This window comes from Notolepis coatsorum, assembly GCF_963971535.1.
Source record: "Notolepis coatsorum genome assembly, chromosome: 19".
Classification (NCBI taxonomy): Eukaryota; Metazoa; Chordata; class Actinopteri; order Aulopiformes; family Paralepididae; genus Notolepis; species Notolepis coatsorum.
In genome coordinates this window covers 3,477,508-3,505,460 of record NC_140183.1, presented here as the reverse complement: position 1 = coordinate 3,505,460, position 27,953 = coordinate 3,477,508, and the positions used below count along the sequence as shown (strand labels likewise).

Here is a 27,953-nt window from a genome sequence, read left to right as displayed (position 1 = left end):
TAGTGTAATAGTGTGTAATAGTGTAATAGTGTAATAGTGTGTAATAGTGTAATAGTGTGTAATAGTGTAATAGTGTGTAATAGTGTGTAATAGTGTGTAATAGTGTAATAGTGTGTAATAGTGTAATAGTGTAATAGTGTGTAATAGTGTAATATTGTGTAATAGTGTAATAGTGTAATAGTGTAATAGTGTGTAATAGTGTAATAGTGTAATAGTGTGTAATAGTGTAATAGTGTTGCGGGTTGTGTCATTGCACTCATTAGGGATATCCTCTTTGATTGGTCTATGTTGACCACTCCCCCGATCCTTAGGCCGCGCCCCCTTTTTGTATCCTTTGAACCGTTTGTCATAGAGACTCGCGAGAGACCCTCTCCCCCGTTGGCCGGCGGTGCACAGGCGTCACCCACACTTTCACAATTTCCCCCACGCGGAATTGTCTAGTTATTATTATTATTATTATTATTATTATTATTATTATTATTATCATTCCCATACCAGTAGAAAGTGATACCAGCAGACAGTAGGTTGTAAAACATATTTAAAACAGAGTATGTACCAGCAGACAGTAGGTTGTCAAACATATTTAAAACACAGAGTATGTACCAGCAGACAGTAGGGTGTCAAATATATTTAAAACACAGAGTATGTACCAGCAGACAGTAGGTTGTCAAATATATTTAAAACACAGAGTATGGGCGGTCAGGTGGCGTAGCGGAGATTGTGCTCGTCACCAATGCAAGAGGCTGCGGTCTCGACTCCCGGAGAGTCAGCATTGCCTTGGCTCGGGCTGATCGCTATACTAACTCGTTTGGCTGAGTTAGGGGGAGGGGAGCCGTGGGTGGGTCCTGGGCGTTGTGGACAGCGACCCCTACAGTTCGGTCGGGGCGCCTGCTTAGCGAAGGTAGGATCTGGTGAGAGGTAGTGCGGCCTCCCACACGTTACACTCTCCCAGTGAGAATCTGCGCGGCCAGGCTGGCTGCCGGCTGGCTGCACATGCGTCGGAGGAAAGCATGTGACAGTCTCCGGCCTCTCGGACCAACAGTAGGGGAAAGTGCGCAACAACCAGGAAGGGGGTTGGGAATTGGCATAACGACTAACAGTGGGATGGGAGAAAAAAATCGGAAAAAGGAGGGGGAAAAAGATTTAAAAAAAAAAAACTAAAAAACACAGAGTATGTACCAGCAGACAGTAGGGTGTCAAATATATTTAAAACACAGAGTATGTACCAGCAGACAGTAGGGTGTCAAACATATTTAAAACACAGAGTATGATACCAGCAGACAGTAGGGTGTCAAACATATTTAAAAACAGTATACCACCAGCAGACAGGTTGTCAAACACAATCTGTAGAGTATGATTCTGTCTGATGCACTGTGATCAAGACCAACAGCTGAAGAAAGCTCACCCCCTTTCTCATGTGAAAAAGAATGAAACAAGTCTGGAGTCCACTTTAGATTGTTAAGTGACATAACTCTAGTCATGCTCATCGCAGGCTGCCGATGGCCACCAACATGCAGGCAAAAGACTTGTATTATATGGTCCAGGCGTAACCAATCGAGACCAGGCTTTAATTGTCCCAGACTGAAAGGGCACACTCAATCTCTCCCGCTAAGCGGTTAAGGCACAAAGACCAACAGAAGGGCCCGGTACCAATCACACAAAGGAGGTTTTATTATGCAACCGTACTTACTTTCTGTCCATGACAAGGGTTTTCTTTTTTATAAACCTTATTCACTTTGATCTTATTTCTCTTAACCGTGTCACCGGGTTAGTCGCATGTTGTAGATATGGGCATCCTTTTTAGAGTTAAAGTTTCACACATCTGCAGTCGGAATGTTTAAATGAAATTAAACGGAAATAAAGCCTTCAGGGATATTTTTTTTTGCAATAACTATGTATATATTAAGATAACTACACCAGGCTGACAGTAGTAGATTAGATTCAAATGTATTGTCATTATACAGCACAAGTACAGTATGATATATGGTCCTTCTCTCGCTGCCTCTGCTGTATTTCAAACACACTGGAGAAGCTCTCCTGCAGGGCTGGGTGGTGATGTGGTCCAAACACCACAACAGTCTTTTTCCAGTACAATTGGAATCTGAGAATTTCCCCCCCGATAATAAAATCTGATGCCAAGAAACATGTAACATGCTAGAAATCAAAGCAAAGTGACTTGATTTGCTGCATATTACATGTTAGATCGCTCTAATGGAGACATTAGTTGTATATCCCTTTTTTTTTTTATCCACTTTTTCTCCCATTTTCTATACATTTTCTCCCATCCCAATTTCGTATCATCCAATTCAACCCTCCCCTGTCACGGACGCCGTTTCTTGCCTCCCACAAGCCGGCTGCAATGTGGACTAAGTCATACATAGCACAAGTCCCCTCCGGTACTTGAGGTAACAGCAGTCGCATCTTTTCACCTGCGCAGCTCGATCTCTCAGTGGCGAGGAGTAACGCGTGGGAGGCTCACGCTGCCCCCGACACTTCCTGATTCTACTGCGCAGGCGCACCAACCGACCTGTAGGAGTCGCTGTCCACAACGCCCAATCCGCACCCATCAGTTTCCCACCCTCTAATACTGCCAATTGTATTAGTATGGACGACCAGCCAAACTGAAAACAATGTGGAGAGCTGGATTCGAACATGCGAACCCAGCGTCTCCACATTGGTGGCGAGTGCCTTGCCCACTACACCACCTAGCCGCCCAGTTGTATATCCCTTTTATTATTTTTGTCATACTGATGATCTACTGTGTTCAGTAAAAACGATGGATCTGAACGGTACTTGGTATCGGCCGATACTGAAAGTTTAGCACTCATATCTAATGTATATATTGTGGACAACTGTATTGTAATTGTAAAAATGAGGGATGTCCAAATCAAGTTTTTTTGCCCACCCCCGATCCAAATAAAAATAAAAAATTAATCTGCTGATACCAAGTCCTGATCCAATAGCTGCACAGTTCACACTTAAAGTACATTCAAGTAAATAAAACCAATCCAATCCAAGGTATGCTTGCTTGGTAATTGAACAGCCCTGCTTAAAGAAAAAAGAATTGCCCACGTCACAGCTTTAACTTAATGGTTCATTTATTTTTAACAAGAACAATCAGAATTGTATCTGGCTTCTGGCCGATCAGGACAACCCTAGTAAAGATCTCTACCTTTGCATGGATCCATGATGCTATCGATTGATTGAAAACTTTATTAACAGATTGCAGAATGGGTACAATACAGTACAGCTCAATACACACAATTGTTAAGGGGATGCAGACCAGAGAAAGACTTTCGTCTTGTTTACATCAGGGTCCCCCATTTTCATATTCAGTAGGCCTCCCAGTCCTGCATGTCATATACGTGTAGTCATTGTGTAACTGTATATGAGTTATTGTGAAGCTGTATATGTGTAGTTATTGTGTATTTGTAGACAGAAAACAAGCAATGTGCCAGTGATTGACAGGCAAACTGAAAAAGGAGTAAACAGATTGTACGGTGTAAAAATCTGTTGTTTTGTAAATGATCATCTCAGGCATTACTGTACCAGTCCTTCAGAGCACTGGAATATCTGGTCTATGCTGCCCACTAGTGGACAAACTGGAGCAACACAGATTGTTGGCCTAGAGTCGTGGTGTACAAATGAAACACATTTCAGGCCCAATGATAGTTTTTAAAGCACATTTATATATTTTACACATGATTCCTTAAATATCTCAATAAAAAGGTCCCACCCTTTGAACATTCATGATTAGTATATGAACATGAGCCTTTCAATCGCCGTACATGATACCAAAAAAACATTAAGACTTGATGGAAAAAGAAAGAAAGAAAAGCTCAGAGGCTCTCATGGTGAGGGTCCCGGGGGGGGGGGGGGGGGGGGGGTCCTGAGTAAGCGCTGGAGAGGATGAGGAATAAAAAGCTATTTAGAGTCAATGGTTGACATTGGGAAGGTGCTTCACAGGCGTTGGGTTAAGGGGTAGGGTGGGAGTTGTTGTAGTCCAGTTCTGGTGAAAAGGAGCTTGGGAAATGTAGTCATCAGTGGAGGCTGGTCTGTGTTGACGGTGGAGGTGTCCCGTGATCTGTCCCGGCTCTCTGACCACGTTTCAGATGAAGCCGGGGAAGAGATGCTGCAGCAGGAGGATGGTGCCGACGACCATCAGCCCACAGAAGAACAACACCAACCAGATGGGGAAGGATCCTGTCGCCGCGGGGGAAGAAGAGACAGAGATGAGATGACTAGACATGGTGTAATAACTAGGGGCTGGTCAGTTCATCGCGTTAATTAGATTAATTAATTACACAGCAAATTATCACGTTATGAAAATTAACTCAAAATGTATTAAAACATTTTTATTCATTTTTTTTCTTTGTTAATCTCATTCATTCCATAAGAACGTAGAATAAACATTTACAATTTTTTTTTAATATGGTCCATTTGCATGTTCTTGGTATCTGATTCTAGGGACATCTATGGATCTCAGGGAATGTATTCCCAGTGTCAGAAAGACTGTGTCTGTTACTAGGCTTGAGTACATTGTAATGAACCAAATGAGAATATCAATTAATAATTTTTTATGTATTTCTTTATCTTTGACTGTGAATAACACCATGCTAAAATTGACCAGACCTGAAAAATCTAAGCAAATGAATAAATGGAAGATGATTAAACAGAAGGTTTTGTAGATACAGTACTGAATTCTGCCATCCGGACACATGCAATTTGAAATACGGTTATAGAATATAAAATATCAGGCCTAAAATGGTTATGCGTTTAAAATGCAATTAATTAGATACATTTTTTTAATCGCCTGACAGCACTAGTAATAACATCATCTAGAGAGAAGGATAAGATGACTAGTGTTATGGGAATGTTATCGATACATCTGTGTTAGAATACATATTCTATGTTTTACAGCGGACTAGTTTACTGTAATATGACCAACTAAGTGAACTAGCCTGACTATAGTAGACACTACTGTTCCTTTAACCCTTTCACTGCCACACGACAGAAGGTTAGCCCTTTACTATCATGTGATAGTAAAGGGCTAACCTTCTGTATTGTCACAGTGAAAGGGTTAACCGGCTGTCGTGTGGCAGTGAAAGGGTTAAGATGGGAGCCGTAGAGTGCGCCAAGGTTGTCCTCCACATAACAAGACATAATAAATAACATAGCCTAGCCGAGCAGATTGTTTGTGCATTTGGCCCTCTGGGAATATTTTGGTTATCCTTTTTTTCATGTGTATTTAAATGGTATGTCTGACGACCAGGGCTCTATCTCACTTCCTGGTCAGACACTTGTGTGCACTCTGGTTCTGGTTCTGGTTCTCTGATTTGGAACTGAGCATTTTCCTTGTGTGGCCACAGAGGGAATAAATCTATGATCATTTGTATGCAGCTTGGACTCAGAAATTATTTACTACCTTCTGTTCTTATAATAATATTTCCACGACAATTATGGCGTTAGGGTTCATTTTTGTCTATGTAGGACAATTAGGCACAACAGCATGGAGACTATCTTTATTACAATATTATTTCCAATATTAACACTTTGGCTGCCATGGGTTAAATTAATTATCAACCGTAGGTTGCCGGCTCTATTTGTCTATGGAGAAATTCCCCTTCTTTGCAGGGCTATAACTTTTTAAATTCTATTGCTACATTGCCATTATTAGGGCCCATTCAAAGTCCTATATGTATTGTTCATTGTGTAGCAACGTTAAACTTTTTCATTCACATATTCATAGTAAAGTATGGTCTAATGTATAAGTATGTTTTCATCTCTTTCTGCAGCTTTCTCCAGAATGTGATCTATAGCCCCAAATACATTATATTGATGATGCAATACAGTTTTATGGCAATCAGCGCGATATAAAAAATTCCAACTAGACGTACTTCTAGAAGTTACTACACGTCATCTGATGTTGACCGGATGGGCGAGGGGGCGTTTATAATTCCGTGGGCAGCGTTATACCAATCATCTAATGTGGGTCAAATGTTGATAATAGCAGTTAGTATCGAAGACAGTAACGTTACACGCTAAAACTCACCCCAGTCTCCGCGCGCCGTTGGGCGATCATCATAGAGTAGAAATTGTATCATTATGGGATGGCGATTTACCCGGTCCATCTCCAGCTTGTATAATGGTATATACGTCCAAATCATGTTGTTTATCGAGTTATTGGCAATCGATCGCTGTGTAGTGTGACGAGCCAGAGTCCCGGGACATGTACCGAGTGCCCGGAAGTAATACGGCCGTCGAGCAAAACCTCTACTGCGCTTCCTGTTAAGCGATTGCGCCGATCGGCCACCAGATGGCGCTCCTGAACCGCCAGAGAGCTCAGTGGGTCCTCCTGGTGGATCTCAGGCCAGCGGAGGGGAAATATGAATCCGGTCCCAGATTTTTGAAATATTGATATCAAAGACGCTGTTACAAAGGATCAGATTAAACCGAATATATATATTTATTTATTGATATATATTGCATAGTATTTGTATATCGTTTGATATCCCCTGTATATTCCTTGTACATATACACGGAATATCCCTTTAGCCCAGACTATAATAGTTCATTCTCCTATTGGACAGCGGTCCACCGGTGCCAGGGACCGGCCTCCGGAGCCAGGTTCAAAGTCACCGTCAAGATGTGTCTGGACATGCCCGCCCTTGCCCAGGGATACGCGACAGAAATGAGAGTGGAACTAGTTTTGTTCACCGTGCGTATAAATACGGCGCAGGTGAATGTAGAAGCCCCTTAGTCCTTCTTACCTTCCTTAGTATGTTACCGATAAGTTGAAGCCTCACCCACGATACAACGTGTGGTGAAGTATGGCCTGTTTGGCCTCAGAATAGAGCATCGAGACCGCGTGCGAATTAATAACTGAATTGTCAGAGTTTGGCGCTATACCGTCGAGTGCGACATATTTCTATTAAGTCTTTAATAGTCTATTTGTGTATAGTGTATCGTGCGGTTAGAATTCTACAGCGACCAGCATCCAACGCTTTCTCGTATTAGCTAGAGTTCTTATCCAGGCTTGGCCGACCGCATGGCGCTTTCACCCGAGGAGACCTAAGCGAGAACCGTATGGACATGTACACTGGATTAATCTACCCGACGACTACATAGCCCTTTGCGGCTGGAATATATTTGCTTTGGTCCTGTGATTTATGGAGCGGATAATCGCCGACGCCTGCACGTGTTGGATTTACCCCGAGAGGAGTCAAGTCGAGTCGGGCCCAGAGAGCCTGAGGCCGACTAGCTTTCTTCCCTGTGGAGCTACAGTCTACAAGAGAACCAAGCTGTATTCGTCTGTGGATCAAGAGGCTACTGCACCGGCTTCTGTACCTGAAGTCTCCCTAGTCATCGTTGACCAGACGTCCTACTACCGACAGATCTTCTACCCCCCTGCTGGCTTACAACCAGTGGGAACCCCTTCCAGTATCTTCCGCTATATTACTAGTGCACCATAGATATAATTCCCTCAGATTCAGGTTGTATAATTACCTCCTGCGTAACCAGAGAATAGACATTCGTTATTAATTTGCCTACGCATATTCCTTTGCCTTACAAGTGCATTCAAAGAATAATGTAAAGTATCCTATGTACCTTTTGCTCCATTAAATACTTGATTAATACCTTTGACTGGAACCGATTTCATTGTGGGAAGTGTTCATCATATTCATATATTGTGTACTGTATGGCCAGTAATTAAAGTACATAAAGCGGTAGTGGTTTAATGATACCATACTTATCAATACAGTCAGGGAATTGTACCCCTCAGTTACAGACGCTTTAAAGCGTCTTCGGCAACTTGAGCATGGCCTGGAATGACGTGTTTAAGCGTTTTTAGGCAGTCAAAGTGTTAACCTAAATCGATCTTGTCCAATGCACTACATTTCAGTAAAAAGGGAAAATAGAGATGCGATATACTTTTTTTCAGCGTTTTTTCTTGCTTTTTCTGTCCTGGAATTTAATCGAGATGTGTTTGAATCTTAAAAATAACAACTGTACTGAATTCCTTGGGTCAAACCTGTTTGGGAAAAATGTTTTAATTTGTCTCTATATGTTGTTAACTTCAAAAGTTATGCCGTTTTCTTTTTCTCCTTTTTCAGGTTTTGGTTCAGGATAGGTGTAATAATAAAGGGTTAAAAATAAACCCCCATGGGACATTATTCCAACCCGTTACCTGTCAGAATCTTAAAATAGACACTTCAAGGATTAAGAAAAAAAACAAGGCGGTGAAAAAAAAAAATCCACCCTATGCAGGTGTTTTCATGTCCAGTCTATGTTTCCATCTAGACTAACTAATATTACGACGACTACTAACACGACTACCACAGCGGTTGGTTAAAAGCCCTTACTTCGGTTGTGAACAGTATGCATCTGACATCGACTGTCCACAGCTACACTCAACATGGCCGCCTCGTTGTTCCCTTTGATGCTCCTGCCTGTCGGAGTGTCGGGCAGGAAGGCTACGTCTGTTACCACGATGCCATGGGACTCGTGCACGTAGTATAACTTCTACAGACAGACACAGAGAGAAGGAGTTAACATGGAGTTCGGTGACATCACAGCTGCTTTGTGTGCGTGTGTGTGTGTGTGTGTGTGTGTGTGTGTGTGTGTGTGTGTGTGTGTGTGTGTGTGTGTGTGTGCGTGCGTGCGTGCGTGCGTGTGTGTGTGCGTGCGTGCGTGCGTGCGTGCGTGTGTCCTACCTGTAGTGAGAAGGCGATATAGATAGCCACTGAGCCTGTCACAGTTCCAAGGCCAATGAAGGTTCCAGAATCACTGTCAGGAAAAGACGAAAGGGACGTTTTCCCACACGGTTCATAAACAAATTTCATCTCAAACTGCCACACTTTTTCCAAACCTACCTTATTGATATTTTGGTCAATATGTTGTAGTCTGATACTATAGAGGCTGAGTAATATGACTAGTAGTATGTTAACTAAGGCTATATCACTCTATAGCTGAAGCAGGCTAACCTAGACCTCCAAGAAGAACTGTGATTACAATACAGGGGAGAGGGAAATGGGAACAGCCTCCCCCATCCAGCTGAGGGCACCACAGAGCCTGGACTCTTTTAAAGCAGGCCTGGAAACATTCTTATTTCAAAAAGCCTTTGATTGCTAGCTATTTATTTATTTTTAAATGTTCCGTTCATACTATATTTTTAACACTTTGACGACCGTTCGGCCCCGTCTAATATGGTGCTAGAGGACCAAGGTTTGTCAACAAACCGATAGCAGAGCTATATCTATACTTTATAGTATTGCTATCTGTCCATTCTCATTGTCACTTGAGTTCATAAACCGTCCCTTCAAAATGGCTTAAAGAAAGAAAAAAAATCCATCAATAGGTTGTCATTTTATAGCGCCGTGAATATAAGCTTTATCGCAGATTTCGTCTCGTATATTTTCTGGAAAGCTACTTATAGAGCTAAAGGCTACTAACGTTATATTCAACGGCATTTCTGTTGTATATATGCTAATGAAATAACACAAACTGCTTATGATCCGGACTATCCCATAGCATCTATGGATGAAAGGGGGGCGGCAGGGAACGTCGATTAGTATTATTGATTACCAATAGTGTCCGTGTAAGTAGCCACATTCACTGATCGAATGCTTGCGTCTCACAACAATGTCTGATCCGGCTGTAATTTAGGTGAATAAGGTCTTACCGTCAGCCCGTGGGATACCCTACAGCATTTCCCCGTTATCGATCGGCATCTGGTAGATCGATATGTCCATTGGTTGATGATAAATCCCCTTATTCCATGGTGAGATCTGCGATTCGAAACGTGATACACGGTGCATGATGTTGCTTTGGGATCAGAGTAATATGATACTCCGTTGGAGGCAAAAAATAATAATTCCATTCGCCCACAATGATACTGCAGTGGAGCGATGGCGCCCCTAAGAGGATCTGGCCGGTATTGCATGTTGCCGAGGGTAGATCTGCAGAGTAGATCGGGGAGTCGATAGGGGATCTTGATCCGGTTATTAATATGGAATAAAACAATAACAACTTGCCACGGCTATATACGTGCCTCTGGTCCACAACGCATGGATTCGAAACACGTATTTATACGTGGCCGGTCCCAATAGTGTTAACTATGATTTATTTTATTATTAATAATTATTTTGTAACTGTGTTTTAACCCTGTAGCACTTTGGGATCCTAGTGAATGAAAAGTGCACTACAAATACAATTTATTATTACATCGTGTGAGTGAGTGAGTGAGTGAGTGAGTGAGTGAGTGAGTGAGTGAGTGAGTGAAGGCTAACCTAGACCTCCAAGAAGAACTGTGATTACATTTCGGGATGTCCCGATCACATTTTTTTGCTCCCGATCCGGTCCCGATCATGTGATTTTGAGTATCTACCGATACCGATCTTTCCCGATCCGATAAAATATATATATATATAAAAAAAATGTAATCCCAATTTCTCACATTACATTCACCCTGAATGTTGACGTTATCCAGGTGAAAAGTTAACTTCATTCAAGCGAGGCATTGCAATCCTTGACATAAATCATTTGATGTATAATTAAATCAAAGGAAATGCGTTTGGGTCTGAGAGTGTGGCTGGTCTGCCGTTCTGCAGCTGGATACTATTGGTTTGTTTTGGCAAAATTCTTCTGCTCTGTGTGACAATAAATAAATGAATGATGATATGCAATTTAAAACCAAAACTAAGGCCACAGTATGAGTTTAAGACGTGAACATGGTCATGTTTGTTGAATAAACTTTTTTTTTTTTTTTTTTTTTATTCCGATTTTTTTTTTTTTATCCCGATCTTCGGAAAACCACGTGATCGGATCGGGACATCCCTAATTACAATACATCATGTTAGAGAGAGAGAGCAGGCCAACCTAGACCTCCAGCAAGAAGTGTTATGCTCCTCTCACCTGACGGCCATGCTGGAGATGACCTCACTGCCACAGGAAGCAGTCAGCATGGGCAGGAAGCTCCTCCCATCCCACTTGGTCAGGTAGCATGACAGGGGCTTCCTCTCTCGTTTGTGGGGGATCTGGACGGTATAGAGCCTGAGCGCATTGGTCTGGTCCTCTACCTTAGCAAACCTACATGATAATAATACATTAAACACAATCATCGGTCTGGTCCTCTACCTTAGCAAACCTACATGATAATAATACAGAGTTGAATTGAATACAGAGTCTTGAACACTGAACTCTCCACACACAACACACATACTATACACGCTCACATACTAACAGTCACTTTAGCACGAACACACACATGCTGCACACGCTCACACTCAACGGTCACTTTACACAATGAAAAGGTCACAAAAAAAAAGAAAAAAAAAGAACGGGAGTGGTTCTTGTATAGTAAATAGATGGCTATAGAAAGATAGCATAAGGATATATAGTATAACTGTATATTGTATAGTATACATAAGACCCAGTGCCTCATCCGTAGCTTAACACTGTATTGCACTATCGCAGGACCTTAGCGGCACGGTGGTGTAGTGGTTAACACTGTCGCCTCACAGCAAGAAGGTCCAGGGTTCGATTCCCGCTTGGGGACCAGGTTTCAATGATGCCAGTTACCCAGGTGGGGTATATCCCAGGCCTTTCTGTGTGGAGTTTGCATGTTCTCCCCGTGCTCGCAAGGATTTCCCCCCCGATAAGATAAACCCAATGGAAAAAACATGCACAACAATAGATCGCTAACGCTGTGGCGTCCTTGACGAAGACGGACAGGAGCACTTGGATTGGTCCCCTGGCGCGGCTCACGTTGACGCCTGTCTGCTCCCGGCTGCCCTTGGGGGGGAAGGACGACGGGATGGGTTAATCGCAGATACGAATTGCATGCATGCATCGCATGTGTGCCAATTGATGACCACTGAGCAGGTCCTAAATTATTATTATTAATTATTATAAATTATAAATTATTATTATTAGCATGTCTTTTACCATGCTTTTTGTAAACTTTATGTACATTATACCGGTTATGTCTTATTCTTATTACTTGTATTATTGCACAATCGCTGCGGGCATGACCACCCGCATTTCACTGTATACTTGTATGCCGTGGACAAATAAAACTCTTGACTTGACTCGACATCATTCTGGTCCTCTTCCGTAGCAAACCTACATGATAATAATACATTAAACACATCGTTCTGGTCTTCTACCTTAGCAAACCTACATGATAATAGCATACATTAAACAAACAGTGTCACAACACTTTGACATTTATTTGGCTCTTTTTCTCAATCAAAAACATGTCACATTGTAGTTTCACTGAAAGCAGTGAGCTTGCAGCTAATATAGTTCCATGGTTTCACTATTAGCAGTGAGCTTGCAGCTAATATAGTTCCATGGTTTCACTATTAGCAGTGAGCTTGCAGCTAATATAGTTCCATGGTTTCACTATTAGCAGTGAGCTTGCAGCTAATATAGTTCCATGGTTTCACTATTAGCAGTGAGCTTGCAGCTAATATAGTTCCATGGTTTCACTATTAGCAGTGAGCTTGCAGCTAATATAGTTCCATGGTTTCACTATTAGCAGCAGTGATGCCACAGATTACTTGTAAAAGTAATCCGATTACTGATTACTGATTACTCCTTTAAAAAGTAATCCAAGTTACTTTACTGATTACTTGATTATCAGAGTAACTTAGTTACTTTGAAAGTAACTAGGTTACGAAGTCGTCGTCGTTCCCCCAACAGTTTTTTTTTAAAACGCTTTATTGAAAGTGCATAAATTGTTTTTAACTTGTTTCTCTGCACATAACGTAAATTGTTAAACTAGTGCTTCAGCTTCTGTACCATCAAGTATGGTAAAGCAACAGTCTATGATGCTCACAGCATTAGAGCAGCCAGCCAGTGGTTTTACAAAACCAGTGTATCCATTCACATCTAACAAATGCAGGCTGAACTATTCAATTATATCAACTGTAACTATTAAATTGTTTTTATAAATGTCTCTCTATAAACATACAATCAGTCTCTCTTTAACATGTAAATTAACTGTAAATCTGGCAAATAAGAGCTTTTGCTCTGCCACCATCAAATATACATTAATCAATAGGGAAAGAAACAATCTCTCTCTTTTGCTGTTTGGCTGGCCTCCGAGTCCTCCTGTACCTAGTCGAAGCGTCGTAGTGTTGTGATTCCAGATGCTTTCAATGCAATTGGATGTGCTGTTTTTAGCGGTAGACAGTATTTACGTTTAGGTCGCTTTCACATATAGTTTTGGTGGACTCTGTGCGGTTCTGGGGGTGAAGTTGAAACATCTGAACAATGTCACGCGGTCGAAAAGGGCGCTTGTCTATTGGACAGTGGAAATGTGTGTGTGGCTGCTGCGATCCCGTGTGTGCGCGCGCGCGCGTGTGTGTCTGTGTGTGTACTGCGGAGCCCAGATCAGCGGAGCCGAGTTTTGACATGGCATTGATCCATTGTTCTATTGAAGCACATTACCACCATCCTCTCGCTAAACAACTTGTAGACCACGGTGTTTTTATGAGTGCCCACAAGTAGCTGTTTTAAAGGGGAACTATTTTACTATTTCTTTCACTATTTGGGCACTTTGACACAATTCCTGTGAGTCTATGGAACACCTCTGTAATATATATATTTTTTTTATTCATTGTTTTGTATTTCTAATCAAGTCCTCAAAAACAGCATTTTTCTACCTCAAGATTTCGAGCTGTTTTGCAGCCGCAGCTGCAGGTGCCTCCTAAACCACTGTGTGGCTGCGCCGTCTGCTGAACATTAACATGCAGCAGTGTCTTTATGACATCACATATAGGCACATTTTCAAATGACTCAGTTCAGTGAGGGTGAATATTGTGAGAGGAGAATTGGAAGAATGCGCCAATATGAGAATTTTGAGACATAGATCATATTAATATAAGTTCACATAGCTAGGAAACAATGCTAAACACTCAAAAAGGCCATTTATAAGATAGTTCCCCTTTAATAATATAATAAGCCGCGCGCCTCGGTAATAATAATAAGCCGTGTTTTTTCTTCCTGTAAGCGTTTTGGGGTGGAATTCTCAGACGAATGCAACGGAGCCCTGCTGTCACACGATTGGCGCATGTCACATGACGTGCTGTGAAGACCCGCCCTACTCTGCCTCTGATTCGCAGACTGTGGATGGGGAATGTGATTGGGCCAAAGCAGTCACGTCACAGACAGAGAGTCCAGTCATGCCGCGGGCCACATTCTTGTGTAACCCTTTCACTGCCACACCACGTCACTCCCAAATAAGAAAAACAGCTCAAAAATGTATTTTTGACTGTCGAAAACGAAATAAAATACTGCATTCCGCCTGCATTATGAATTTATGATGAGATAGTAACGAAATAGTAATGCACAGCCACTTGGACAAGTAACTGCAATCAGATTACTGGCTTTTAAAGATTAACGCGTTAGATTACTATTTTCGGGGAAAAGTAATCAGATTACAATAACGCGTTACTTAGTAACGCGTTACCGGCATCACTGATTAGCAGTGAGCTTGCAGCTAATATAGTTCCATGGTTTCACTATTAGCAGTGAGCTTGCAGCTAATATAGTTCCATGGTTTCACTATTAGCAGTGAGCTTGCAGCTAATATAGTTCCATGGTTTCACTATTAGCAGTGAGCTTGCAGCTAATATAGTTCCATGGTTTCACTATTAGCAGTGAGCTTGCAGCTAATATAGTTCCATGGTTTCACTATTAGCAGTGAGCTTGCAGCTAATATAGTTCCATGGTTTCACTATTAGCAGTGAGCTTGCAGCTAATATAGTTCCATGGTTTCACTATTAGCAGTGAGCTTGCAGCAAATATAGTTCCATGGTTTCACTATTAGCAGTGAGCTTGCAGCTAATATAGTTCCATGGTTTCACTATTAGTTCAAGTTTCAAGTTTCAAGTTTCTTTAATAGTTGTCATACAGAAGTACAGAATACTTTTGTACAAAATGCTTCTTACTGTTGCGCTCCAGAGACTGTGCATGACAAGATAAGTATGAAATAAAAACATAGTAAAATTTAGAAGTAAAAAAAGAGGTCACAGTGTTCAGTTTAGACATATGTACAATGTTCGTAGACGTAGTTACCATACAATATACAATACTGTGCAGTGTACTAATATACAATACTATACTATATAGTGCAAGGCACAAATGGACGAGGTGCAGTTTAGGTACAATTCACAGTAGGTGTACGAGTTGTAGTGCAAATCCTTTATCAATAAATATAAAGTGTAAGTGTGTTTGTGTGATCTAAAGTGTGGAGAGTGGGTGCTGCAGTGTGTTGTTTGTTTGAGTGAGTGTGTGCGTGTGGGTGTGTGTGCTGTGTGCATTTGATGGTTGTTGCATAGTGATTATTGTTCGTTTAGCGATTTTTTCTCGTTTAGCAGCCTGATGGCCTGGGGATAGAAGCTCCTTCTGAGTCTTTCTGTGCTCGCCTTAAGACTCCGGTATCGCTTGCCTGACGGCAGCAGTTCAAAGAGGCAGTTGTTCGGGTGGCTCGAGTCCTTAATAATTCTCTTAGCCTTCCCCTTGCACCGCTTGTTGTAAATGTTCTGGAGGGTGGGAAGCCCCCCTCTAATTGTGCGTTCGGCTGAACGTGTCACTCTTTGTAGTCTGCTACGGTCTTGTGCAGTGCTATTCCCAAACCAGGAGGTGATGTTGCCGGTCAGGATGCTCTCTATTGTACATGAGTAGAAGTTCCTAAGGATCTTCTGACTGACTTGGAACTTCCTTAGGCGCCTGAGGAAGTAGAGGCGTTGTCGTGCCTTCTTCACAACACTGTCAATGTGTGTGGTCCATGTCAAGTCCTCGGATATGTGGGCTCCGAGGTACTTGAAACTGTTAGCAGTGAGCTTGCAGCTAATATAGTTCCATGGTTTCACTATTAGCAGTGAGCTTGCAGCTAATATAGTTCCATGGTTTCACTATTAGCAGTGAGCTTGCAGCAAATATGGTTCCATGGTTTCACTATTAGCAGTGAGCTTGCAGCTAATATAGTTCCATGGTTTCACTATTAGCAGTGAGCTTGCAGCTAATATAGTTCCATGGTTTCACTATTAGCAGTGAGCTTGCAGCTAATATAGTTCCATGGTTTCACTATTAGCAGTCAGCTTGCATGGGATCTGGTACATATAGCTGTATGTAACATATTCTATTCCAATGATAGTTCAGCTTGTGACTGCAACTTGTTCCTGTTCGCGGACGACTCAGCCCTGCTGGTCTCTGACAAGAACAAGTTACAGGTTGAAAAAACACTCGGCAGAATCTGCACCTGGCTCGCTGATAACAAACTATCATTACACATGGGTAAAACGGAGTCCATTCTCTTCGGTTCAAATAACAAACTCGGCAAGACCGACGGCTTCTCAGTTACAGGGGGTGACAATATTGTCACAAGGAAAGATGAAATTACCTACCTGGGTTCCATCCTAGAGGCAAATCTTTCCTGTGACAAAAATGGCATCCAATGTAATCAAAAAAGTCAACCAACTAACTAGATTCTTGTACCGGATCTCCTCTCTGGTAAACAAAAATACCCTGAAGACTCTGCCCTGTCCACTGTGACAACCTAGGATGGCTTATAGTAGACGACAGAGTACAGCAACTTGCAATGGGCCTGGTCTACAAGATACACTACACCACTGTACATGTCTAAATACTTCCCAAAGGTCAGTGAATACCACGCCCACTACACCAGAGGGAGTTCCACAAATCATGTTCGACCCAGATTCGGCACAAACACAAAAACACATTTCGCAATTATGCCACAACAATGTGGAACGCCCTACCCACAGCCGTAAAAAAAGATGTGAATCCCTACCCACATTCAAAACCGCTCTTAAAGAGCACCTACGACAGTCTCCTCCCCACCGTATGTATATATTTTCTCCCCACCGTATGTATATTTTTTTCTCCCACCCACCCCCTCCTAATGTACAGTCTCCTCCCCATCATATGTATATAATCTCTGTTAGGATCCTGGGTAACAGTACTGTATATTTGCATATCGTATATGTCACAAATGTAACAGTACTATATACCTGTATGTCCCTATGCCATAAATGTCATGTATGTTGTGTATGTCATAAATGTCACTATGAATTGAAAATGGGGGACCCTGATGTAAACAAGACAAATGTCTTTCTCTGGTCTGCATCCCCTTAACCCTTTCAGTGCCAATTTAATCGTTTATTTTTTTATTAGCGATTTCCATTCATATTTCATCAATATAGCCTCACGTTACCACTGGGGATCTGTCTGAGCTCGAACAGGGAAAATACCGCCCCCTATAGTCTCTCCGGAGTCCGGATTCCACATTTTACATGTCAGGCAAGTAACCGGAGACGATCCCAGTCATTGCCCACCATCAGAACAGTGTGGAATATGTCTTTCGACCACACAGCGTTGGATCAATAAACGCGATCGATATTTGGAATGGCGATCAGGAATTGGAATAATCTTTTTGGAGAACATCTGATCTGAGGTAAGGAATCTATTTTACCAGTCTTGGGATAATCAGAGCCGTTTTCACCTATATATCAACATGTCCAATCCAATCCAATCCAATCCACTCCACTTTATTTATATAGCACATTTAAAACAACAAAGTTGACCAAAGTGCTGTACAAGTCCACAAACATAGGATAAAACATAAAACATAAAAATGTAATAAAAACACATAATAAAACAGTACAATGTGTCACATAAAAAGGCCAATCTCTCAAAAAACGGTTTAAAAAACAAAAGCCAGAGCAAATAAGTGTGTTTTTAGGCGTGATTTAAACACCTGCAGAGTGGGGGCCTGCCTAACATGCAGTGGCAGCTCATTCCAGAGCTTTGGGGCTGCCACTGCAAAAGCACGGTCCCCCCTGAGCTTCAGCCTGGAGTTTGGAACGGCCAAGAGGAGCTGGTCAGAGGACCTGAGGGACCTTAGAGGAACATAGGGTTCCAGCAGGTCTGAGAGGTAACCCGGTGCCAAGCCGTTCAAACATTTAAAAACAAACAGTAAAACCTAAATCAATCCTAAAACGCACAGGAAGCCAGTGGAGGGCAGCCAGCACAGGGGAAATGTGCTCCCTCTTTCGCGTTCCCGTCAGCATATGTGTGTGTGTTTCAAGTTTCTTTAATAGTTGTCATACAGAAGTACAGAATACTTTCATACAAAATGCTTCTCACTGTTACGCTCCAGAGACTGTGCTAGACAAGATAGTATCAAATAACATAGTATAGCATGTAATTTAGAAGAAGAAAATGAGGTCACAGTGTTCGGTATAGACATATGTACAATGTTCTGAGTTACCATATAATATACAATACTATGCAGTGTACTTTCTATATGAATTGAAAATGGGGGACCCTGATGGAAACAAGACAAACGTCTTTCTCAGGTCTGCATCCCCTTAACAATTGTATGTATTGAGCCGTACTGTATTGTACCCATTCTGCAATCTGTTAAATAAAGTTTTCATTCATTCATTCATACTAATGTACAGTACTATATAGTGCAAAGCAGAAATGGGATGAGGTACAATTTAGGTACAATTTACAGTAAGGTGTACGAGTTGTAGTGCAATCCTTCATCAATAAATATAAAGTGTGGGGAGTGGGTGCTACAGTGTGTTTGTTTAAAGTGGGTGTGTGCTATAAAGTGTGTGGAGTGGGTGCTACAGTGTGTTTGTTTAAAGTGAGTGTGTGCGTGTGGATGTGTGTGCTATGTGCGTTTGGTGGTTGTTGTTGTGTAGTGTTCATTGTTCGTTTAGCAGCCTGATGGCCTGGGGATAGAAGCTTCTTCTGAGTCTTTCTGTGCTCGCCTTGAGACTCCGGTATCGCTTGCCTGACCGCAGCAGTTCAAAGAGGCAGTTGTTCGGGTGACTGGAGTCTTTAATGATTCTCTTAGCCTTGCCCTTGCAACGCTTGTTGTAAATGTTCTGGAGGGTGGGGAGCCCCCCTCCAATTGTGCGTTCGGCTGAACGTGTCACTCTTTGTAGTCTGCTTCGGTCTTGTGCAGTGCTATTCCCAAACCAGGAGGTGATGTTGCCGGTCAAGATGCTCTCTATTGTACATGAGTAGAAGTTCTTAAGGATCTTCTGACTGACTTGGAACTTCCTTAGGCGCCTGAGGAAGTAGAGGCGTTGTCGTGCCTTCTTCACAACACTGTCAATGTGTGTGGTCCATGTCAAGTCCTCGGCTGTGGCTGTGGCTGTGAGTGTGTGTAGCTGATCAGGAAATAAGATAATGGATTTTTCAGCCTGCTTCTATAGCGTGCATAAGTACACATATACTATCGATAATCTAGCGTTTATTTGAAAACTATTCATAAATAGGCCGAAAAATGACAACGTGTTTTGTGTATTACAGTACAGCGTGATTCCTGCAGAATCTTTATTTTTTCTGAAAGTTTAAAAAAACGAGTGTTTTTCAAAATGGTATAAAACGGAAATGAACCGATTAAAAAACAATCCGTTTCGACAATGTTGACTGCAAACAAGTCATTGATAAGCGACGGTTGTATTAGACACATAGCCATAATTTAAGATATAGTTTATGCGTTCACAAATGTGAGTGCTCCGTCATTGAATAGAGCGGTGGCACGCAACAGGGTATATAGGACTGGCACGGAAAGTGTTAACAATTGTGTGTATTGAGCCATACTGTATTGTACCCATTCTGCAATCTGTTAAATAAAGTTCTCATTCATTCATAAATACCTATAAACTTAGACAACAGTCTTTCCTAAGCTGGAAACCAGAGCATCAAGACTTGAGTTTGCGATGTCATCAAGTGGAGTTTGTCTATTGACAATTAGTCAAAATTGTTCATCCATAATGAGTTGTATTTACATGTAGGGCTACAGCTCTGAATAAAAGAAAAAGTACCCATATCCCAGTGAAATAACGATGGGTACTGTCATGGTATCCTAGTTGTTCCACTATTCACTGGCTATGGGGCAGCTCCAGGATCCGTCGCTTGATGACATCATCACTAGAGTGTCTGGTGTTCAGCTTAAGGAGAGACTTGTTCCTGGAGACTGAGCTGCACATTTACATTTAGTCATTTAGCAAACGCTTTTATCCAACACGACTTACAAATTGTGTAAATTGTACGTCATTCATGGAAATAACATTATGTGAATTCTATATTAGGGTGGATTTTCCTTTGCACATGCTTCATGTGGTGTATCGAGATGCTGATAGTGACACAGAGCATGACACGGACTCAACCCCCCCCCCAAAAAGGTGTCCTTGCCTGCAGGCCATGTAGCGGTACGTCCTGTCTGCGATCTGGGGCATGGTGTCCTGCCAGCGAAGACTCATGGCCAGTTGGTCTCCACTCCACACGCTGCAGACGAAGCCCCGACCGACCGTCACAAGGTGCTACAGAGGAACAACACGCAGTCTGTTAGGAGACGCTCAATAAGCTCATTGTAAATCATTTGATGTGGGACGACGTGGGGTGTGGGAGAGGATAGAAGCCCTGGTGTGGATGGAGCAAGGCCCCAGAATGCCTTGCGGCCCGAGCAGGAGAGCACCCGCCAGGAAGCACTCAATGATCTTTTGTGCGATGACTGACGAGCTACTGAAAGTCAAGTTCACTGGACAGGCCCTCGCAAAAAATTCTGGATATCAGTCCGGGACGAGTAGCCAGTGTTGTGTAATGATTAGGGGTGGGAATCACCAGTTTCATCATGATACGATACGATATCGATTCTTTGGACAACGATATGATATTTGCCGATATCACAAAGTCTCTCACGATACAATACGATTAGATTAGATTCAGGTGCCTGCAATCGATATGAGATGATATCATATGCCCATTTAACACAATCAGTAACATTTAGATCAACTAAAAAAAGGTAACGAAAATATCATTTGACATTTGTATTTTTGAGCTCTTCCAGACATTTAAAGGAAAATCAATCTATTGTTTTTAATACAAATAGACCTCCTGTTCACTGTAAAGTGCCACGTTTTGATATATTGAGCTTTAAACTTTAAGCTCCATTTTTTGGAACTCAAAACTCAACCTAAAACCCCTCCCTACCTCCCTCTCCCAAACAGTTCCTACAACAATTTGTTGATGTTGCATGATCATGTATAGGCCTACATTTATTATGTATTATATTGTTTATGTTTAAATAACATTTAAACATCAAACTCCTCTGACCTCATCTGGTCTTTCCAAAGACGCGCACACACACACACACAGAAAGGGAGAATGCTATGCTGTAACGTCTACACACACGGAGCTACTGCTGTTGTTCTTGGGCGGATATGAGACTCGCCACAGGATTTTCAAAATAAGAGTATCGATATGAATCGATCTTATTACATTGCATCGATCCGATTCGATCGTTGATAATTACATCGATGTATCGATCTGGATCGATGTATCGTCCCACCCCTAGTAATGATGCGCTGAGAACATACCTGTGTGAGGCAGGATTTTCAGAGTAGAAGCGGATCTCCGCCAAAACGCATTTTCTTTTCATGTTCTGGCAACATATTTTGGCTAAATATGCCGCGTTTTATAAATGCTTGTGTATACAGAAACAATTGTTGCTTTTGTTGATAATATTCATTAATTTCATTGATAACAGTGCATGTAATAAATATGCATGATCAAGTTCAACGTGTGCTTTTATTTTGATATTCCTTACTTCCACGTTGAAATTACACGATACATTAAGTGTGGGGTCGCCAAAAAAAAATCCTAAATAAAATGGGGTTGTGGTATAAAAAGGTTTGAGAACCCCTGATTTAGAGCAAGACATAATAGACCAATTTGACTGTAGTTATCAAAGCCACATGGCATGCTAGTCACTAAGGTTACAACTCAGTTCCGATGCCTTGTTTTATCAAATGAAAACATAAAATCTTTAACATTAGATCGCTAACTGCAGTCAAATGGGTCTATTTCACTTGAAGAAGAAGTCTTTATTCGTAGCACACATTGCAACGCAGTCATGCAGCAAACACACTCATGCATTTTCTTTTTGGGCCAATGAAATTGTCTCTTTGTGCTTGACCCATCCCGTCGTATTTTATTTTATTTTATTTTATTTTATTTTATTAGGGATCCCCATTAGCTGGTGCAATAGCAACCAGCTAGTTAGGGCTGGGCGATATGGCCTAAATATGATATCACGATATTTTCTGACCTTTCGGCGATACACGATACACATCACGATGTTTCTTTTTTACCCCAAACGATTCATTATGAGGCTTACCAAGACAGTATTTGAGTTTGCAAGCTAACATTAAAGACAAAATAAAATACCCATGCATTTAGCATTTTTATATTATATATTAGATTTAGATTATTGGATTATTAGATTATAATATATTGCATATATTTAGCAATGAGATATTATATGATTTAGAAATATGATTAATTGAAAATGGGGGACCCTGATGTAAACAAGACAAAAGTCTTTCTCTGGTCTGCATCCCCTTAACAATTGTATGTATTGAGCTGTACTGTACCCATTCTGCAATATGTTAATAAAGTTTTAAATCAATCAATCAATCAATAGCATTTTAGCATTTTTATGAAACTACTATATATTTGTATGTCTCTAAATGTTTTGATGAATTGAAAATGGAGGACCCTTATGTAAAAAAGCCGAAAGTCTTTTTCTGGTCTTCATCCTCCTGTACTGTATTGTACCCATTCTGCAATATGTTAATAACGTTTTCATTCATTCATTCTGACGGACAACAGAATAATTTTGATTGACAGTCGAGTCTGCCAATTACGTCACACCGCTTGCACCCGCCCTGCTGTTCTTAGCACCAATCGGCAAGCTCTATTCGTTTTTTACTTCCTGAATGTCCGGTGTGCTGACATCAACAAAGCTACTTACATTAGCTCCCCGCGACCGACTAGTAGGAGACCAGTGCACCACAGGATGACTAAATGAGCCATAATGATTTTACCTCAACGAATGTTATAATAAAAGCCTTTCCATACATCTGTCTGATTGAAAACTTTATTAACAGACCGCGGAATGGGCATATCTCAACACGGGCTGAGATATGAACGAGTAACGTGTGGACCAGATTGACGCGACACAATCCTATTGGGCAAAACATCACGATATCCACGATACGTTGAAAAAGTGTATTGTTAATGAACTGTACCCGATATTTATATAATATCGTAATATCGTAATATCGTCTTCCTGGGGTCCACACACAAAAAAAAAACATACAAAAACAATCACTATTGCAAAAACAAAATTATTAAAAGTCAGTACACACAATGCATAATGAACCTACTGTAACAATTAAGATAGCTAAAATTACATTAGTGTAAAACAAAAACAAAAAATTACTTTACAGTGTTAAAAACTATTTAAAAACAATTTAAGATTCTTTTTAAAAGTGAATCTACTGTAAATGCAGCAGAGGTTCCGAGGCAGGCCATTCCAAAGAGTTAATGCTCTAAAAATAAAAGATCTCCCCAAAGCGCTGGTTCTAGGACCTGGCCATTCAAGCTGCCCACTACTGGAACCTCTAGTGTAATGCTCGTGCACAGTATTACTAAAAACAATCTGATTATGTATAAAAACAGGAGTTTTACTGCTCATGACCAACTTGAACAGCACAAGTATATTAAAAGACAATCTATTTTCAACGTTAAGCCAAGAGAGGCGGGTATGCATAAGGCTCACATTAGACCTTAGTGAGCAGCCCAGTACCAACCGTGCTGCCCTGTTCTGGACCACCTGGAGCTTCCTGAGGTCACCACTGGCAGCAGATGACCACATCGCAGAGCAATAGTCAAGATGACATAAAACTAAACTTTGCACTATCTGACATAAAGGGGACAGGCAACAAAAGAAGCACTTTTTCTGGAAATTCCAATTGCTCTTCCCATTTTTAAAACAATATAATTAATATGCTGAGACCAAGACAGAGTGCAATCTAGCATCACTCCAAGGAGTTTAGTACTTTCAACTTGTTGAACTGCTGAATTACACAAGTTTAAATGAAGCTTTGGATTTGTAGATAACCTGTGCCTTGTTCCCAGCACAATACATTTAGTCTTGGAGATATTAAGGACAAGTCTATTACATACTACCCAGTCATGCACAACTTTAAGTTCTCTACTCAAAGCTTCCTTAAGTACATTGCATGATGGTGCAGCGTAATACAATGTTGAATCATCTGCATAAAGAACTGTTGTAGCACATTTGGTAGCCCAAGATAGGTCATTAGTAAATACAGAGAAGAGCAAAGGTCCTAGGCAACTTCCTTGCGGCACGCCACACTCTAGACCTCTGCTACTGGACAGGCTGCCATTTAGATACACCTTCTGTGATCTAGAGGACAAATAACTTAGTATCCACTTTAAAGCAGAAGAGTTAAAACCATAACATTTAAGTTTATCAACCAGTAGAGAATGGTCCAGCACATCAAATGCAGCACTAAAATCTAACAGCACAGCTCCCACCAACATAGAGTTATCTATAGCTTTAAGCCAGTCATCAGTCATCTGTATCAAGGCAGTAGAAGTAGAGTGACCAGCTCTATAGGCATGTGTTGCAAGCTTGTTTGAAACAAAATACTCTTGAATTTGTGAATGGAGATTTTATTGTATGTTCCATTTGATAAAACATGCCATCGGAACAGAGCGGTGACCTTAGCTACTAGTATGCTATGTATCTTGGATTTGCAAACTACATTCACATGGGTCTATGACTGTAGTACACATGCGTTAAAAGTAGGGATGTCCGATATTATCGGCCGATATTGGCATTAACACTTTGACTGCCATGAAACGTCTTTTCACGTCATTGCTGGCCATGCTCAAGTTGCCGGGGGACGCTGTACAGCGTCCTTATATCAATATTTCAAAAATCTGCGATCGGATTCATAATGCCCCACCGCTGGCCTGAGATCCACCAGCAGGACCCACTAAGCTCTCTGGCGGTTCAGGAGCGCCATCTGGTGGCCGATCGGCGCAATCGCCAAACAGGATGTTGAATAGAGGTTGTCCTAGACGACCGTAGTACTTCCGGCGCTCGCTATAGGTCCCGCGACTCTGGCTCGTCACACTACACAGTGATCGATTGCCAATAACTCGATAAACAACATGATTTGGACGTATATACCATTATACAAGCTGGAGATGGACCGGGTAAATTTACATCCCATAATGATAAGATTTCAACTCGACGATGATCGCCCAACGGCGCGCGGAGACTGGGGTGAGTTTCAGCGTGTAACGTTACCGTCTTTGATACTAACTGCTATTATCAACATTTGACCCACATTAGATGATTGGTATAACGCTGCCCACGGAATTATAAACGCCCCCTAGCCCATCCGGTCAACATCAGATGACGTGTAGTAACTTCTAGAAGTACGTCTAGTTGGAATTTTTTATATCGCGCTGATTGCCATAAAACTGTATTGCATCATCAATATAATGCATTTGGGGCTATAGATCACGTTCTGGAGAAAGCTGCAGAAAGAGATGAAAACATACTTATACATTAGACCATACTTTACTATGAATATGTGAATGAAAAAGTTTAACGTTGCTACACAATGAACAATACATATAGGACTTTGAATGGGCCCTAATAATGGCAATGTAGCAATAGAATTTAAAAAGTTATAGCCATGCAAAGAAGGGGTACTTCTCCATAGACAAATAGAGTCGGCAACCTATGGTATATCATTAATTTAACCCAAGGCAACCAAAGTAATGTAATATCGGAAATTATGGGTTTTAAACTTTTTTTCTTTTTTTTTTACATTTATTTAACCTTTATTTACCCAGGCAAGGAAGTAAGAACAAATTCTGATTTTATTTATTGTCAAAAGTATGCATAATGTGTTAATTCCATGACAAGAGATATGTAATGTTAATTACCTGAAATTATATATCGGTATAAGTTGATATCGGTATCGGAAATTAAGAGTTGGACAATATCGGTATATCGGATATCGGTAAAAAAGCCAATATCGAACATCCCTAGTTAAAAGCATCCCGACGGGCTCGGTATTGCTGGGGGCGCGCTACGACTGCAAGGCATTCTCTGTGCTTCTATCCTCTCCTGTGTATGTGTATTATTTGTATGTGTATTATGTGTATATGTATGTATGTGTATTATGTGTATATGTATGTATGTGTATTATGTGTATATGTATGTGTATTATGTGTGTATATGTATGTGTAACCTTGTTCCCTGGGCTCATGTCCAGATCCTCCATCTCCTCTTCGTGGGCTTTGAAGTCGAACCTCTTCTTCATCGCAGGGTACTGGGATAGAGTCAAGAACATACAGCAAAGATCATTTTAGTTTTACCTTTATTTAACCAAGCAAATCAATTAAGAGACTATATGGAATTAAGATCAGCAACTAGCAGGTATGTCCTAGACTAGCAGGTATGTTCTAGACTAGCAGGTATGTTCTAGACTAGCAGGTATGTTCTAGAGTCTAGACTAGCAGGTATGTTCTAGACTAGCAGGTATGTCCTAGACTAGCAGGTATGTTCTAGACTAGCAGGTATGTTCTAGACTAGCAGGTATGTTCTAGACTAGCAGGTATGTTCTAGACTAGCAGGTATGTCCTAGACTAGCAGGTATGTTCTAGACTAGCAGGTATGTTCTAGACTAGCAGGTATGTTCTAGACTAGCAGGTATGTTCTAGACTAGCAGGTATGTTCTAGACTAGCAGGTATGTTCTAGATTAGGGACAGATCTTCATACGGAATCAAATTTCAAGATTAAAGCAAAGCATTCATTTTATTTTGACTGAAATGTTTGGGTTGGTTATTCCCATCAAATATTTCATAATTGCATAACCATTGCTGCTGTTCTCCAATACAGCCATCTAGGGCTGTCTTAAATACTTCGAAGCTTCGTTCGATGGGCATGGGATTCGAATACGAAAATAAAAATCGATTATAAAAAAATAAATAAAGATATGATTTTTTATTTTTTTTGCTAAATCAACTCTGCCTCTTTGTTATTTAAGATGAGGTCGGACTCAGCACTGACAGATTTGTGTTCATTGTGCTGCTTTTATAAAGCCTCAAATGACGGCTTACAATATTTCATGAAAGCAAAGTGTTTAGTTTGTCTAAGATTTAAAAAGGTTTAAACTTTACAGCACTGACTAAGTTGAACAAAGTGCTGTACAAGTCCCACAACATTTAAAAAAAAAATACCGGTATACATATTAAAATCGAATTAAAATCGAATCTCGGCCCCGAAGCTTCGAATTCCAAAAAATATCGAAGGTCAGCCCTACAGCCATCACATAATACTCTAGACCAGTGGTGCTCAGACTTGGTCAACTCAGGAGCCAGAGACAAAAGATATTATTTAGAAAAAGCCACATTACACAAACACACCCTGTTCCTCTACCAAACAAACAACACAGTGTGGTAGCATCTAGCATGTGTGGTGTTTTTACTTCTATTTTGACATAATGCATTGCATTATATTTGTAACCACCTAAGGTGTCTATAATAGTCCAATAGATAGTATTATATAGTCTATAATAATATCTTACTGGAATATATTTTCTACAAATGAGCGAACATGGAAGTACAACTTATAGGCATTTTTATGCAAGCAATTCTATTCTGTGTAATGGTTTCATAGGTGGTCAATTTCTCACTTTCTTAGGTAAACCTGATAGTAGACTATTTGGTTTGTCCCTAGTTATCCCAATAGAGGTAACGTTAAAATAATGACCAGGACAGAATGCTTTACAATGGAATGACTGCTGACATGTTTCAGTATTTGTAGTTGCAGTGGAATTTAAACCTTTAACCCTGGCAGTGTTAGTACCATGCTCAGAGGTAAGCTCAACCCATTGAGCTATACAGGTTGTACCCTTCCTGATGACTTGTCGTACAGAACTTGTAAGTCGCTTTGGATAAAAGCGTCAGCTAAATGACTAAATGTAAATGTAAAAATGTAAATGTACAG

At 41.0% G+C, this 27,953-nt stretch overlaps 1 protein-coding gene across 2 annotated transcripts in view; it reads right to left on the bottom strand.

Moving 5' to 3' along the window:
* Positions 1–3,669: 3,669 nt before the first annotated feature.
* Positions 3,670–27,953, bottom strand: part of preb (prolactin regulatory element binding) — a 45,049-nt gene continuing 20,765 nt past the window's right edge. For both annotated transcript variants that reach the window (XM_084336943.1, XM_084336944.1), the window contains exons 5-10: positions 26,193–26,273; positions 20,245–20,372; positions 10,915–11,088; positions 8,715–8,787; positions 8,364–8,523; positions 3,670–4,203 (exon numbers count right to left, since the gene is read on the bottom strand). In XM_084336943.1, the coding sequence (XP_084193069.1) occupies positions 4,109–4,203; positions 8,364–8,523; positions 8,715–8,787; positions 10,915–11,088; positions 20,245–20,372; positions 26,193–26,273 (711 nt within the window). In that variant the 3' untranslated portion in view covers positions 3,670–4,108. The remainder of the gene's footprint in view (positions 4,204–8,363; positions 8,524–8,714; positions 8,788–10,914; positions 11,089–20,244; positions 20,373–26,192; positions 26,274–27,953) is intronic.